At 45.0% G+C, this 16,254-nt stretch overlaps 1 protein-coding gene across 3 annotated transcripts in view; it reads right to left on the minus strand.

Annotated features, from left to right (window-relative positions):
* Zfyve26 (zinc finger FYVE-type containing 26) overlaps positions 1–14,977 on the minus strand; it is a 65,878-nt gene extending 50,901 nt beyond the window's left edge. Inside the window, exons 1-11 of one of the 3 annotated variants that reach the window (XM_037210674.1) lie at positions 14,893–14,977; positions 14,138–14,414; positions 12,348–12,426; positions 8,302–8,391; positions 5,390–5,912; positions 4,727–4,857; positions 3,997–4,161; positions 3,774–3,862; positions 2,791–2,951; positions 1,984–2,190; positions 5–619 (exon numbers count right to left, since the gene is read on the minus strand). In XM_037210674.1, coding sequence (XP_037066569.1) covers positions 5–619; positions 1,984–2,190; positions 2,791–2,951; positions 3,774–3,862; positions 3,997–4,161; positions 4,727–4,857; positions 5,390–5,912; positions 8,302–8,391; positions 12,348–12,426; positions 14,138–14,331 — 2,254 coding nt within the window. In that variant the 5' untranslated portion in view covers positions 14,332–14,414; positions 14,893–14,977. Of the gene's footprint in view, positions 1–4; positions 620–1,983; positions 2,191–2,790; positions 2,955–3,773; positions 3,863–3,996; positions 4,162–4,726; positions 4,858–5,389; positions 5,913–8,301; positions 8,392–12,347; positions 12,427–14,137; positions 14,415–14,892 lie in introns of all 3 variants that reach the window. The other 2 variants (XM_037210675.1, XM_037210673.1) reach the window with 2 other exon arrangements.
* Positions 14,978–16,254: the final 1,277 nt, after the last annotated feature.

A 16,254-nucleotide genomic window follows, 5' to 3' on the forward strand; every position in this document is an offset into this window, starting at 1 on the left:
TCACCTGAGCCCTGGTTGCTTGTTACCACCTTGTACCGCCACTGGGCCTCAGAGAGAACCTTCGAGAACCGGTGCAGGCGGCCCTGCAGTCCATCCCTGCCTGTGGCGGAACAGCTCTGGCCTTCTAGCAGCTTCGTCTCCTCGGGCGTGCTATGGCTGCTGATCTCATCGAGCTGCTCCTGAATAAGGCCGAGGAACGCTCCCATTGCAAACTCGTCAGCCAGGAATCCGCTCAGGCCACTAGTAAAGTGCTTTAGGTCCAAGAAGCTGTGCTTAGGAGGCCCTGGCAAACTGTCTTTTGGCTCTGCCTTTGGACAACTTGGCATTGTGTGAGCAAGGCTCCTGGGCCCCCCCAGGGAACCCCGCTCTGACCTCCTCTCAGGAGGGGCTATGTGCTGAGGACTCTCTGACGGAGACCTCAAACCCAAGGAGCCTTTCCCCTCGATGTCCTCCTCCTCGGCATAGTCCTCCGGCAGGTGAGGCTCTGGGTGAAGGTCGGCAGAGGTAACGAGGAGCAAAGAGAAGATGTTTTCGAGAATTTCCAGGCACAGAGAGTCGGGGATACTGCGTAAATACTGTCGGCATCTGGCCAGGTACGTTGGGAAGAGATGGGAAGCACCTAAGGAGGATGAATAGAGAAGAGGCCAGAGGAAGAGAAGAGAGAGGGAAACATTAAAAAGCATAGCCCACTGAACACACCCTGTGTTCAGTTGTGACATTATTCCTTTCCGTATTTCAGTTCTAGGAATGAAGGTAACATGGACTCCTTACCCCTCAATTCTGTTTTCACTTCCTGTTACTATAACAACAACCTCAAGCTACCTAGGTCTCTTAAACATTTGATATTCCACAAGGGTGTGGTAGCACAATTCTGATCCCAGTATTCAGGAGGCTGAGGCAGGAGGATTGCCACAAGTTTAAGGCCAGCCTGAGCTACAGAATGAAACTCTGCCATAAAAAAGAAGGTGCTGGGGCGATGGCTTAGCGGTTAAGAGCAATGGCTGCTCGTCCAGAGGACCTGGGTTTGATTCCCAGTGCTCACTTGATGGCTCATAACCTCTGCAACTCCAGTTTTAAGGAGATCTGATGTTGTGTTCTGGCCTCCGTGGAAAGCAGGCATGGGCATGGTGCACAGACATACATGCAGGCAAAACACCTACGTGTATTTAAAAAAAAATCTAAAAAATAAATTTAAAAGAAGAGAAGGAGAAGCAGGAAGAGGAGGAGGAAGCAGAATTAAGCATGGTATTTCAGGACTGTAATCCCAGTGTTTGGGAAGCTTAAGAGTTTGAGGCCAAGCCAGGCTACATCAATTTCTATTTGTATGACACAGTACAACTTGGAAGGAAGGAAGGGAAAAGGGAAAAAAAAAATCGTAAGTATTTTCTATTTGGAGTACTGTTTCTTAAAACAAAGCTTCAATTTATATATCACATATATAAATACACTTATTAATCTATTAACTTATGTATTTCATGAATGTGGGTGTTTTATCTGCATGTACATCTGGACATCAGAAGAGGGCATCAGATTCCATGGGACCAGTTACAGATGACTATAAACTGCCATGTAGATGCTAGATGTTGAACTCAGGACAGGAAGAGCAGACAGGGCTCTCTCTCTTTTTTTTTCCCTCTGTGTAGCCCTGGCTGTCCTGGAACTCACTCTGTAGACCAGGCTGGCCTCAATCTCAGAGATCCAGCTGCCTCTGCCTCCTGAGCTAGTGCTATATCTCTCCAGCCCCCGGAATGCTATTCTTCCCGTGGTGTCTAGCTACACAAAGGGAAACATTTGGCAAATACTATGCCAGATGATCAGAGTAAGATCCGTTAAGATGTAAGCAGGTCCCTTTGATGCAGAGGGTAAGATCATTCCTGTGTGCTTTCAAATCAAGGGCGCTCCATCCTAGAAGGGAATGGTGACCACACAGAGCGGTCACGGGGGAAGGTGTCTGCATGAACCAGGGACAGGGAAGCTCTGTACCTGCGGAGGGGAGGCAATCACTGCCTGGCTCCACCACGGCCAGGTCCTCGGAGGCGCCGTCTCTGCAGTCCTGGCATTGAGCGTGCTGATGTGAGTTCACACAGAGGGCGTAGACGGCATACTTCATGGCACAGAAGCCCTGGTAGAGGGTCAGGCTCTGACACTGGCTCAGGTGCTCAGGGACTGAGGCATCCTGGGTACCTGAAGCCGAGAAACAGGCAGAACGTCACAGGTCACCTTTTCAGGCAGGAGCAGCAAGCACGGCTGAGGGAAAGGGGGTTGATCTGTAGTTCTTAGCGTCCTGTGCGTCTGACCTGCAACTTCCCAGGCCTCTCCCCTAGTCAGTACCAGCTGTCCTCTTTGCTTTTCTACACCGGTCTTCCTTCTATATGATGCATGGCCTCCATTACCTGGGCGCTAGCTTACACTCCATATGGTTTGGACCCCAGCCATGGTCCTGTTACTGTTACATGGCCCTTTTTCAAAGTCAAGTCCCAAGCTCCAGGTATATCTCAATGGATTTACATGGCCAAATGTCAAATACATCATTGGAAGCCTTTGATACTTGTAGGTGGGAATCAGAATTCTAGTTCTTCTAGGAAATTTGCCAAACAAGTTGCCTATCTTTCTGGAGGTGGGGTAGGGAGAAAAGGAAAAAAAAAAAAAGGAATGTGGAAACACCGGTTTGTGGCTTGTCCTTTTGAAAAGCAAATCAAAACAACATCTCCCTACTGGAAACATCTGCTCTCACCTGAGAAAGGTCCCTGACCTGTGGGACACACTGTGAGGACACTATGGCCAACTCACCATGTTCTCGCTGGAGGTCCTTAGCTGGCACCTTCTGTAAGAGCTTGAGGACTTCTTCCTCTCCGAGGGCTGGAAGGTTGGTCAGGTGATGGAGAGAGTAGAGCACTGAGTGACTGTCTCCGCCATGTAAGTGACATAAGAGCTGTCTCTTTGGTATGAGGCTGCTGAAACAGAAAGTTGGAAGGATGGACAGGAAGGCAGTTTTTATTACTGCCCTGCAGAGAGACAACTGTTTCCTCTTGACCTTCTTCTCTGGCCTATAATATTCCAAGTTTCACTTTCTCAAACTATATTTTACTAGGTCTAGGATAAAAGGTAACATTTATCCTTGAAGGAATTATATAACTCAAGTTAGCTGCTTGTCTAGAAAGGATCTAGGAAGGGCCTTTCTGACCAGTGGAGTCTACGAAGGGTCCGAAGATTCCAAGATCCTAAAGTCTATTCTCTCTGTAGCTCTGAAACAGGCTTTCTACTCACTCCTCCTGATACTTTCTGAAGCACTGGTGAGAAGCAGAAGGAACAAAACGGAAACTCAGATCTAGGCTACGAAAGGTCTCACTACGGAACCTTGGCTGGCCTGGCACTCGCTCTGTAGACCAGGCTGGCTGTCAACTCCCCTGCCTCTGTCCCCCAGGTGCTGAGATTAAAAGTGTGAGACACCATGAGTGGCCCTTAGCATCCCACATTCAAAGCAAGAATCGCGTCTGTATCTACTTCACCGGAATGTTGTACGGGGCTTAGAACAAGGCCTGGCCTATAGTACATGCCTAGTGATGGTGAGCTGTTGTTCTTTCAGACGCCAAATTATCCTTTGGCTGTGACGTGATGGTCACAGATGGAAGCTAATCATTACTCATGTTTCCTCCAATCCCTGGTTTAACGGATGGAACAGTCATTTCAACATTATCAATTTTTTTTTTTTCTGAAATAGAGCACAGGGTTGAGTGTGCCCCAGGTATGGTAACGACTTGACAGGGACATACCTGCTTTGCTGTACACACCACTCCAGGACCTCTAAATGAGCCCACAATCCTTCACAGGCATCCCTGAGAAGCTCGTCATGGCCTTGGTCCTAGTCGGTGTAGAAGAAACAAAAGCTGACTCAGGCATCAGGTACTGTAGCTGACTGTGAGACTCTCAACTCTTCTAGGCCCAAAGCCCCTTGGCATTCGGTTCTGGAGCACCCCGAGGTGCTGAATGAGTTACCTGGGTCCTGTAGAGGGTTTGGAGTAATTGTTTAGCTGATTCAAGGCTCTGGCAGTGTGTCCAGCCCAGGAGTACGAGCAGGTGACTGAGAGGCCTGAATTCTCTATCAAGCAGGCGTCCAAGGCTTGGGAAGTCTTCCTCTTTCAACAGGGTTAGCGCTGTTACCTGTAAGCCAAAGGTCACCTGATTACCCGAACTTGAAAGAATGAGTTCCAGTTTCCTTAGGGTAGTTGGTTACATAAAAAGAAATGTTCACCAAAGCACAACATTCTAAGCATTTTGAAGTGAAGGACTGACTTCTGTAGTAATCCGGTCTCTTAGCATAGCACACAACCTACAAGTTGGGATTCACAACTATCTTTTGAAGTAAATGAGGTTCAGTTGCAGTTTGGAAGGCAAGAGTTAGAGTAATTAAATTTCCCTGCCAGTTAGGCCTTGTACTGCTGCCGTGGCCTCTGCTTTCTACATCCCCAGAGAGCTGACACATAGTCGGTGTATTTCCTTCCTACCAAAGGTTCCACATGAGGTGACTGCAGCATCAGTTATGACTGGAACTGGGTGTTCTCACACGTCCCTCTCACCCTAGGGACTTGGGGATGACAACCAGTTGATCTGTCACTGATTAGATGGCAGGCGCCAGATACATGAGTGGGAGAGAAACCAGAAAACCGAAACAGCCCAGGGAGGTTCTGGATTCTTCTATGACGGACAGTAGTCAAGCCTGACTTACCAGGATCTGCTCCAGGAAGTGTTTGTTGTTACTCAGGCAGTAGAAAAAGGCCATTTTCCAAGCATCGGCTGGGTCGGGAGTGGAGAACAGGGCCAGCATTGCCCGCTCAGGATCCCGATGATCTGGGGAGACTGAACAGCCCATCAGGATGGTTACTAGGAAACAAAGAGCTCCTTTTTCTCATGCTACAGTCCACACTGAAAACCAACCAATCTGAGACTAGGCGCTTGTATTTATTTGCTTAAAATTTATTATTGTTATTTTTATATTGTGTGTGTGCCTGTGCATATTATGGGGTCCATTCTTTCCTTCCACTTTTATGTGGGTTACGGGGCTCGAACTCAGATCACTGGGCTGGTGCTATCTTTCTAGCCCAAGAGTAGACTCTTGTAAAAGTTAAACCCAACTGTTTGGACTTTATCTTAAAGATGCTTCATTCCTCTTAGTAGCTTCTGCAAAGCTTTTTTCTGTTCCTGTTCTTTTCTTAAGCTCTGATGTAAACAAACAACAAACAAACAAACAACACTAACAATAAAACAGGCTATGTGGTTTTGCTTAGCCTCTCCTGTCTTGGACAATAAGCAGGTACAATACTAGTCCAGAACTTCAGAGGGCACACTGGAATTTACTGAAGCACAAGGAGAAACAGCCAAAGGAACACACCTTTTCCTGGAAGTGTGGCCTTTGGTGGCCTTTCCGCCACCTTCTCTGCATAGGCTTGGCCGTAGAGGGACAGTAGGCTCCGTCCGGCCTTGTGCAACAGGCAACCAAGCAGACGTTCCTCCTGCAGGGGACTGCCCTCAGCCCTGCAGGTCTCCAGCAGTTCCTCACACAGGACACGCCATTCACTCTCCGGGGGCTCAAGAGTGCAACACAGAGCCCGCAGGGCTCCACAGACAGCGTCGGCCACCCCAGGCGGCTGAGGGGCGGGGTCCCGGAGGGTCTGCAGTCCCTTTCGAATGAGGCCCAGCAGTGTCTTCTGCAGAGGACTGGGACAGAGGCTGGCGCTGTGGTGATCCTCAAGCAGGAGCTCCAGCAGGGCCTGGGCGAGCTGAGGGGCTTGCTTGAGAAGATTCCAGAGCACGGAGACGGCTTCAGGGCTGAGCTGAGGGGCCCCACTCTCCCACCTCTGGCTTCTGTCAGGTGTACTGCCTCCTGGGCTTTGGGCTAAGGTTTCATACAGCTCCTGGGAGGAGAATGAAGACGGGGATTGTAGTGGCCATCAACATGGTTATGACTTGTGTGCTTGACGGCTCGGGCAGCAGTAACAAACATTTCTACAGGCATGTGCATAGCTAGCCACTGTTCAAGGCTCTTCACGGAAGAACCAAATCAACCATTATGATAATCTCCAGAGGAAGATACTATAGTTATTCCCATCTTACTGATGAGACTGAGGTTAAAAACGATTAGCTCAGTTACCCAAGTCCCACCCCACTCTCCTCAAAGTGTATATTGGTGACCTAAATTAAGACTATACATTTATAGACTAGGTGGGTGAGGCATTATGCACACCTAAAAGCAAATCAATTTATTTATTTATTTATTTATTTATTTATTTATTTATTTATTTATTTATTTTTGAGACAGGGTTTCTCTATGTAGGCATTATGCACACTTAAAAGCAAATCAACTTATCTATCTACCTACCTACCTATCTATCTATCTATTTATTTTTGGTTCTTCGAGACAAGGTTTCTCTATGCAGCTTTGGCACCTTTCCTGGAACTCACTCTGTAGACCAGGCTGGCCTCGAACTCACAGAGATCTGCCTGCCTCTGCCTCCCGAGTGCTGGGATTAAAGGTGTGCGCCACCACCACCTGGCAAATCAATTTATTTTTGAAAGAATACTACAGATCAGCTTTTAACTACTGATCTGAATTCTGTCCATGTTTTAAGGTATAGTCCATTTTTTGTCCTCTCATAAAACCCTTCTGCTATGGTGTGACTGTGCACCTTAAAAGTTCACATGTCAGTAGCCAGGCATGTAGCACATACCTGGAATCCCAGCACTTGAGAGGCTGAGACTGTGTGGCCAGACTGGGCTGTGTGACAAGACACTGTCTCAAACAAACAACAACAAAGTAGTTCATGTGCTGGAAACTTAATCCCCAACTTCACATGTTAGTATTTAGAGACTGAGCCTTTGGACGAGAGTTAAGATGAGATGGCATCTAATCTCAAGGCCAATTCCCATGACATGAGCAGCTTTGTAAGAAGAGAGACCCCCGGGTTGGCACACCTGTGCGCTCTCCCTTTGTGATGCCCTCTGCCATGTTATGGTGCAGCAAGGAGGCTCTTCCAGATGCCGGGCAGACACCAGTGCTATGTTATTCTTCCCAGTGTCCAAACCATGAACTAAACACATCTGTTTTACAAACTACCCAGCCTGTGGTACAAATTTAGTTTTAGCAACAGACATCAGAGACACTCGCTTAATGTTTTTAATCCACACACCTTCGAACAATTAAATGAGTACCGTATGGTTCATTAAAAATATGTCTCCGATGTATTAGCTCAATTAGGTATGGAGTCTACCTCCTCAACTAGACTGTTAAAAGCATGATTCTCTATAGTCTGCTTGTATGGGCAGACTGAAGAAGAAAGGGGCACGAGGATGTGCACTGTTTCCCACATCTGTAGATGCTGTTCAGGGATGGCTTTTTATTAATTGCTAGTCTATGAGCCCTTGAACTAATGCAAGTCAGTTCTTAGATGAGTCCTATATGTCTTATCTGGAAGCAGGGTCTTAAGAAAACAAATAATGGGCTGGGGTGTGGATCAAGGACAGAGTGACTGTCTAGAATGTGTAAGACCCTGGGTTTGATGCTAACAAGAGTTAAAATAAATAAATGAAGTATTGAGTCTTAAGCACCTAAGAAGCAACTGATACATGTGTGTGTGTGTGTATCTATATTTCTATATAGATATAGTTATCTATATCTCTCTATAGAAAAAAGCTAGCAATCTGATAGATGATATAGTTATCTATATCTCTCTATAGATAAAGATATCTATCTACAGATATAGATAACTATATTTATATATTATCTATCCATTGATTGCTAACTTTTTTCTGGTGGTGGCAATAGGGACAGGTTTTTACTATGTAGCTCAGGCTCGCCTCAAATTCTTGATTACTGGCATATACAATCATGCTTAATTAGACAAAGACAACATTTAGCTGGAATCTGCCCCTAGAAAGTTGTTGTAATGATTAGCTACAAAACATTAGTGTGTCTGTTATAGAAGACAAGTCCATCAAATATTAGTTCCTTTCTTCCCTCAAGCTCTCTATCATCTACTGGTCAACAATTCAAAAATCTTAAACCCAAGCAATGAGTTCCGTCTAGGTGAAATGCAAAGAACAATTGAGTGATGATCAGTATGGGCAATCTGCTTCCAGAATTCTAAAACCAGGCAAGTTATACTCACTCTAAACTCCCCTTGGAGGGGCCTGTCTATTGCTTCTCTGAAAACAAAGGACAGCCAGCGTCTTAAGAGACCTGTCTCCTCTATGGCCCTGAAAGTTGACCTTGTTCAGTGACTGCAGATGGCCCTCAGGCTCTCTTACCTTGAGGATGTTCTCTGGAATGTCATCGTGGAGGTCTTCAGACAAAAGAAGAAACTCAAGTTTTCTCCGAAAAACAGCAGAAAGTGATTTCTAGAGGAATAATAAGCAATTATAGAGGTCAGGTACATGCTTTGCTTAACAAATACAGTTCCTCTTTAGTTGCTCTTATTTCTGCAATTTCTCTAGGATCAAGTACCTTTAGTCATTACCCCCTAGATACAATTTTTTTTTACAAGATTAATTTTTATTTTTATGTATATGGGTGATTTATGTATGTCTGTGCACCATGTGCAAGTCTGATGCCTGCAGAGGCCAGAAGAGCAATCAGATCCCCTGAGACTGGAGATACAGATGGTTGTGAGCTGCCATGTGGGTACTGGGAATTGAACCTAGGTCCCCTGGAAGAGCAGCCAGTGCTCTTAATCTCTGAGTCATCTCTCCAGTCCTCCTGGCCATGTTTTTAGATGCTTTCCTTTGGAAATAAAGTTGGCTAAACTTGAACATTCTTTAAATTAACATGCAGGGGCTTGGAAAGATGGCTCAGTTCGAAAAGTGATTTCCCCACAAGCATGAGGACCTGAGTTCAGATCCCTAGCACCCACATTTGAAAAAAAAGGGGGGGGCTGGGAGTGGTGGTATATACCATTAATCCCAGCACCTGCCTTTAGTCCCAGTACTTGGGAGGCAGAGGCAGGCAGACCTCTGTGAGTTCAAGGCCAGTATGGTCTACATAGTGAGTTCTAGGTCAGGCAGAGCTATAGTGAGACCCTGTCTCTCAAAACAAAACAAAACAAAAAACAAAAACCCAATACCTGGACTGGAGAAATGGCTCAGTTGTTAAGATGCACAGACATATGTACACCTATATACATAAACAGAAACATCACAACAACACAATAACAAACCAAAGAACAACAATAAATATCTAGGGTTAAATGTGTATAATCCCAGCACAAGAGGGTTCTGGGAGCTTTCTGGCCAGCCAGTGTAGCCAAACTGATGAGTGTCGGGTTCACTGAAAGACTTTGTCTCAAAAAACAAACTCCCCCCAAAAAACCAAACCGACCAACCAAACAACAACAAAACCCAAAACAAACAAACAAACAAACAAACAAGGAGAGGCAGGAAGAGACCTAATTAACCTGATGTTGATTTTCCACTGTTTTGTGTGAGCTGAGTGCTCTGCGCGCGCGTGTGTGCGCGCGCGCGCGCGCGCACACTGATTAAACCCCAAGCTTTGTTCATTTCATGTGGCCTTTCTTTTCCTCTTTCTCTGTTTGGAGACACGGTCTTGCCTGGTAGCCCAGGCTGGTCCTGTACTTAGGTCCTCTTGCCCTGTTTTCCTCCTGCTGGGATGAGACCGACACCATAACCTGACTCCCTCTTTTTGAAAAATCACTCATTTTTTTCATCAAGAATTTTTGTTGCTGTGGGCAAAACAGCTACAGGAAAGCCTTGGAGGGCATGCCCTCATAATCCTCTTTAATCCAACCGTGCTTCTGGTGTTCACTATCCTTTGTATACCAGTTGTTGAAAAACAAAACAAAACAAAACGAAAGGGAAGAATCCAATGTCTATTTAGCATGCATGCCTGGTAGAGGGTGCTGTATTTCATTTCCAGTTCAAAGAAACCAGTGGCATGAAGCTATGTGTTTTTTTTTTTTGTTTTGGTTTGTTTGTTTGGTTGGTTTTTTTTGGAGCTAGGGTTTCTCTGTGTAACAGCTCTGGCTGTCCTGGAACTTACTTTGTAGAGCAGGCTGGCCCCAAACTCACAGAGATCCACCTGTCTCTGCCTCCCATGTGCCACCACTGCCTGGTTGAAGCCATATGTTTTAAACAATAATCCTTACTGGAAGTGAAATAATTAAAGAGTATTTTATAATCGTTCCAAACATAAAAATTTTAAAAAGAGATATTTTTTTCTTTTTTTTTTTTTTTTTAGGTTTTTTGTTTTGTTTTGAGACAGGGTTTCTCTATAGCTTTTTGGAACCTGTCTGGAACTCACTCTGTAGACCAGGCTGGCCTTGAACTCACAGAGATCCGCCTGGCTCTGCCTCCCAAGTGCTGGGATTAAAGGCGTGTGCCACCACCGCCCGGCTTGGTAAATAAATTTTCAGTGTCATTAGTCATACTTCTCCTTTGTTGATTTTAAGTTTTATATATTATACTTATATTATAGTTTACATAGTTATATTTTTTAATTTTTCTAGATTAAAAATATATCACTAGGCTGGGCAGTGGTGGTGTACACCTTTAATCCCAGCACTTGGGAGGCAGAGCCAGGCGGATCTCTGTGAGTTTGAGGCCAGCCTGGTTTACAGAGCCACATCCAGGACAAAGCACCAAAACTACACAGAGAAACCCTATCTCAAAAAACCAACCAACCAACCAACCAAACAAACAAAAATTCATTTTCCACATAATTTTGAACAGCGGCATATAGATATGCTTCCATTTATTAACCAGGCCTGTGTACCATGGACATGAGGGTGATTTCTAGCTTTCCTCTCTTAGCAGCGGCTTATCAGCAAACATCTCTGTAGCTAAACCTTTATACACATGCTTACACATGTAAGCCTAAACCACTGCAAGATAAAGAGACACAAGATAAAAGTGAATGAAGGAAAGGAAAAGAGCAGGACCGCTTCACCTAACAACTAGAAGGCAGCCCTTGGCAGGCAGTGGGAGCCTGTGAGAGCAAGCAGCTCTGTGTGTCCAGAGCACGACGCACAACTGGCTCTGTAGTACACTCCCAAGTGCACCCGAAGTCCTGGTCCTCACAAAACAGTTTATGGTTCGCCAAACAACACAACTAGTCCTAGCACTGTTTAAAGAAGCGAATCACTGGAGCTTTAAGGACTATGTAATCTGTCTGATATTGGCCAAAACAAGAACAACTCCCCGTCTGGCCTAAGGAGCCAGGGAAGTGAAATCCACCACCTGATGTTGTTGAGCAACCTTCCAGAGAATAAGCAGCCAATGAGGTCACAAGTAAGCAAGCCAGCAGACCTCTCCCCCCAGAGGAAAGGTCAGTTAGTTCAAAAGGATTTGTGTTTGTAATAGGGAGATCCTTATTCAGTAACAAAGCCTCTCCGTCCTCCTCCCTTCTAAGATGCTAGTGAATCTTCTTTCTCTTTCTTTTCTGCTTTACCTCATTTTTGTTACCTTTTTCTCTCTTTAGTGCTGACTCTTATTTATCCCAGGTTTCATTATTTTACAGTTCTGCTTCTCTTACTTGCTCTTTCTGCTAGTCTTTCTGTAATTTCTTTTTGCTAGACAACCAACTAAATGTCTTTCTAAACGATACAGTAGTGGTGGCACACACCTTTGATCCCAGTACCAGGGAGGCAGAGGCAGGCAGATCTCTGTGAGTTCGAGGCCAGCTTGGTCTACAGAGTGAGTTCCAGAACCGCCAGGGCTGCACAGAGAAACCCCGTCTTGAAAAACAACAACAACAAAAGATACATTTAGATCAGGAATTTTTGGTAGAGTTATGGGAGGGATAAATGTGCAAAAATTGGAACTAAACAAAAAGTTAATTCTGATGAATGAAAGCAATAAACACAAGGAAAAAATGGTGGACATTTAAAATTTGAATTTCTTACTTTGAAGTCCATGTAGGCTAAATAAAATGCTGAAGTGGAAAAATGGACAGGGTTTGGGGTAGGGTCAGATCTTGGTTTCATCTCTGGCTTTGCTGCTGGAGTCATTTTCTTGAGTCAAATATTCCGTGTGTGTGTGTGTGTGTGTGTGTGTGTGTGTGTGTGTGTGCCTCCCACCCCACCCGTCTTGGCATAGTCACTGAACTCCACAAAATTCTCTTCAAGAGCAAGACTTCTAGAGATATTTAACAAAATACTATTACTCCTAATGATATTACATGCTAAGGTACCAGGGTAAATTAATAAGCAAATCATTTCCACAGTCGATACTGAGAAAGACCACAATCAACCACGAAATAAAGGAAGTAACAGGAGGAAAAACCTAACTCCTAAGTTCTTCTCTGTCCTGGCCTCAGGGAAAAATTTAAATGTAAACCCACGTACTTTTTCTTGGTTCAACCATTTTTCCAGTACGAGAAGCCAGAGCCAGGCTAATCTTTGAGGATTGATATCTGGCCCGCATCTGAAAAGGAAAAGAAAGATTTAGTAAGAGAGGAGTTTCACCTGACCCTTTCTCTTTTGTGATTTGAGATTTTATTTCAGTTTTCAGTTCAGTCTATTTTAAACCTGAACAGGCAAGTCCTCATGAGAAATTCTCAAGTGAAAGGAACAGTTCAACAAAACAGAACCCTGTAACTTCCAGCTTCCACTAATGTCTGGACCACCTTATCCAACTGTATTTTATCTTCCCAGCTGGAGTGTTCTTGGGCTGGAACTCCGGGCTCAGGTGATTCTCCTCTGTGTCTGCCTCCAGAGTGTCCGGACCTACAACCACAGTCTCAGAATACCTGGCTCAGTCTTATTTGTAGGAATACTCCTACAGAGAAAGTCACAGTCCATTTGAAATACATCCGCCACTCACTGTTTTGAGACAGGGACTCATACTGCATAGCTCAGGCTGGTCTTGAACTCATAGCAATCCTCCTGCCTCAGTTGGGATGCATGGGTTAAACTACCATACCCAGCCCCTAAGTGTACTTCTGAATACCAAAAATTAACCAAATACAAAAGGATAAAAGGAGTTCATAGAAATTCATTTGTAACTATATAGTTATAGGAATTCATAAGCCTTACTTTGAAGTCTGTTGTTGGGGAGTAACAGCCTGGGACCCAAATTTAGGGGAAAAAACAACGGAAGAGTGATCTGCTTCTCTGGTTTTTATGTGCTAATCCAATGATTCCACAGGCTTATAACGGAAGGAACAAAATAACAGTACATTTGGCTGCTATGACACCAGTTCACAGCGCTGCTAAGAATGTAAAGATCTAGAACGGAGAACTGTGGCTACCAAGAGGCAAGGAGGGGCCGTAGTGTAAATAGAGAGCATAAGAGCAAGGAGTGAGAGAATTCATATGTAGTGGTGAGTACTTCTGTATTTATATTACAGTGGGGTTACCTCAAGCCTCATATGGGTAAAACTGCACAGAATTACAAGTAAAAAGCAAATATAGAGTTAAAAATGGTAAAAAATCAAGTAAGATCTTTACTGTAGTTAATGAACTGAGGTCAATTTCCTGATTTTGATATTTTACTACAGCAGGATGAGAGGTCACAACTGGGGAAGCTGGAAAAAGGGGTACCCTGAACGCGATTATTTTTCAACTTTTTGTGGGTCTACACTTATTTCAAAATACAAAGTTTTAAGTTAATGCCCTTTCAGTCCTTTGGTAAAGCAACAGCACATCACTCTTGTAAGCAAGAGGAGAGGGTAGGTTTGTCTTTTGTCATGCGGTTACAGCATCTTCTGTTGATAATAAACAAGGAGTGATTTCAGAAACCTTTTCGTAGCCAGACTTAAACTCAGCTCTAGAGGGTAATCCAAGGCCAGTGGAGTGTATTAAATGTAAAATTATTACAGAGATAAAACTAGTCTACTTGTGCTAAATTTCTGTCTCTCTCTCTCCTTTTTTTTTTTTTTTTGAGACAGGGTTTCTCTGTGTATCTTTGCTCCTTTCCTGGAACTCACTCTGTAGCCCAGGCTGGCCTCGAACTCACAGAGATCCGCCTGCCTCTGCCTCCCGAGTGCTGGGATTAAAGGCATGCACCACTATCGCCTGGCTAGTTTTGCTAAATTTTTAATTGAGTAGTTGACTGGGGGCATAAAGACCAGAGTCCAAATACTGAACATTGTGTCTTCCTCTCTGAGATCCTGGTAAGAAGGGAGGTCGCTTACCTTAGCAGAGCGGGACACTGCACCAGCGCCTGTAGTATGTCTTCCACCTTTTTGGGGATGTCCCCTTGTCCCTTGTGTAGCTGAGGTACACATGCCTGTGCCAGCTCCCAGTCGCCCCTCCGCAGACACTCACAGAAAAATTCAAAAAGCTGCTCCTCGGTAGCGGTTTCCTCTTTTCCAAATGGGTAACTCATTTTCCCAGCACAGAGTGCAGGGAGGTAGAAAGAGAGGCCTTAGGCGGAATACATTTTTAATTTTCTCGTGCGAGGAGTACCTCCTAGAAACAAGACACCAGCTGAGAAGAAACGAAACTGTTTGGATAAACCACCAGCTACTAGCCCGAAAGAAAAAGGCAGAACTTACTTTTCTAATTATTGTTTTGGGTTTAATTTGACCTGTTACTAACTCCTCTTGAGATCCGTCTCTTTCTCTAAAGGGGTGGATCCCATCTCCTAACGCGGACCCAGTACATAATAATCTTAATATTTGTGTTAGCCTGGAGCGCAGACACATAAATTTACTTCCGCATTCGCTCCTAAACATTTTGCCAGTCGGGTGACAAATTTCTAGGTGGGTGCTTTGTCGGTAAGGATGAGCACTCCTTTGGTTTGAGCCTTCTGTTAAGGCAGAGGATTAAAGATCAGGAGATCAATCTGGGACTGAACGGGAGAGCCGGGAGGCTGGGGGACAGGGATGCTCCCCCTAGCGGGGTCGTGGACAGCACCCTTGCCGTCTTCCCTGCGCTTTACACTCACCTGCTCCGGGAGTCAAAAGCATTTTAGCTTCCAGGGCAGCCATGTTTGAGCCCAGTCAGGTGACAGGTCCCATTGCGAAGAGTGGTGGAAGGGGCTGGGATGACGAATGAGAGCGCCACTCCTATTGGCTTAGGAGAAGGAAGATGCAAATAAAGTACCGTAGTTATTCGAGTCACGTGACAGCACCGGGTCGCTGTGGTGAAGCTACGTGAGAGTTAAGTCCGCTAGCTGCCGGGCTGAGGAACCTTCCTAATCATGATTGCTTCTCCTGGCAACACCTTTAGTTCCGCATTTCGGGGGAATTGAGGCCGGGAATAGCTGTGTTCCACAGCCCCGCCACTATCTCAGTGCCAGCCAGTGACAGATGCTGGGGATGTCTACAGGAGTCCTGGATCCTCCTGCATCATTATTCCATCTACTTGGGATATATATTCATTTATACATAACTATCATGCATATATTATATATTATAACATACAATTATGTATAAATCAGAAGACCGAGGTCGACACAGAAGAGTTTTGCAATCGAAAGCAAAGCGTGAGCAAAGGCTTTTCACAAATTCAGTAATCAAGACAGTTCTTGTTTTTCTTACCGCGAATGCTTTACTATTAAACCTACTTGATTTCCTTTATTTCTTTTTCAACTACACTCAGTAGTTTTTTAATGTATATTTTAGTTTGAGAAGCTTCAGTTAGCTTCAAAGTGCAAAGCAAAACGAACACTAAGCTCTCTTTCCAAAACTGAAATAAGCAGATAGCCCATCCTTTCTCCAACTCCTCAGCCCCCAAAAGACGTTTCTTTGGCCCAGAAAGTAACTTAAAATTCGATTCAATAAGGAAAAGAATTTCCAGGCAAGGTTTTCCCTGCTTCACACTCGTCTTGAGAGGTTCTTCCCCCTCGATTTTGATAATCACTACAACGGAGAAATTTAATTGGATTAAGAGGCTAGGCTGAGAGTATGAACTACAATTCCCAGAGCGCAGCGGGGTCAACCTGAACTTTTGCCTGCTTCTGATTGGATGAGTTGGCAGAGTACCGACCAACCAGCACTCCAGTTGTTGCCAAAAGTGCGCGCTTTTCGCGGGTAATTGTGTGAGGGTGGGGGAAAGTTTGAAAGTTCGATGCTGCTGACCTGGTACTGGAGTTTTCCGAGGGGGGCAGTTGTGGGGAAGTGGGTGTGCTCATTATCTCGTACCTTCTCTCCGGGCCTGTGGATGTTGATACCGGGTGGCAGAGAGTCCTGGGTACCGGGCACGCCCTCTGCTTCCCGTCAGGGCTCGTCCCTGGAACCTCGGCTTGGGTCCTGGGCTTCCGACTTTCTCAGGGGTGGGTGATGCTTGGAAGCTGCCCTGTTTTATT

Source organism: Peromyscus leucopus, chromosome 14 (assembly GCF_004664715.2).
Source record: "Peromyscus leucopus breed LL Stock chromosome 14, UCI_PerLeu_2.1, whole genome shotgun sequence".
NCBI classification, from domain to species: Eukaryota; Metazoa; Chordata; class Mammalia; order Rodentia; family Cricetidae; genus Peromyscus; species Peromyscus leucopus.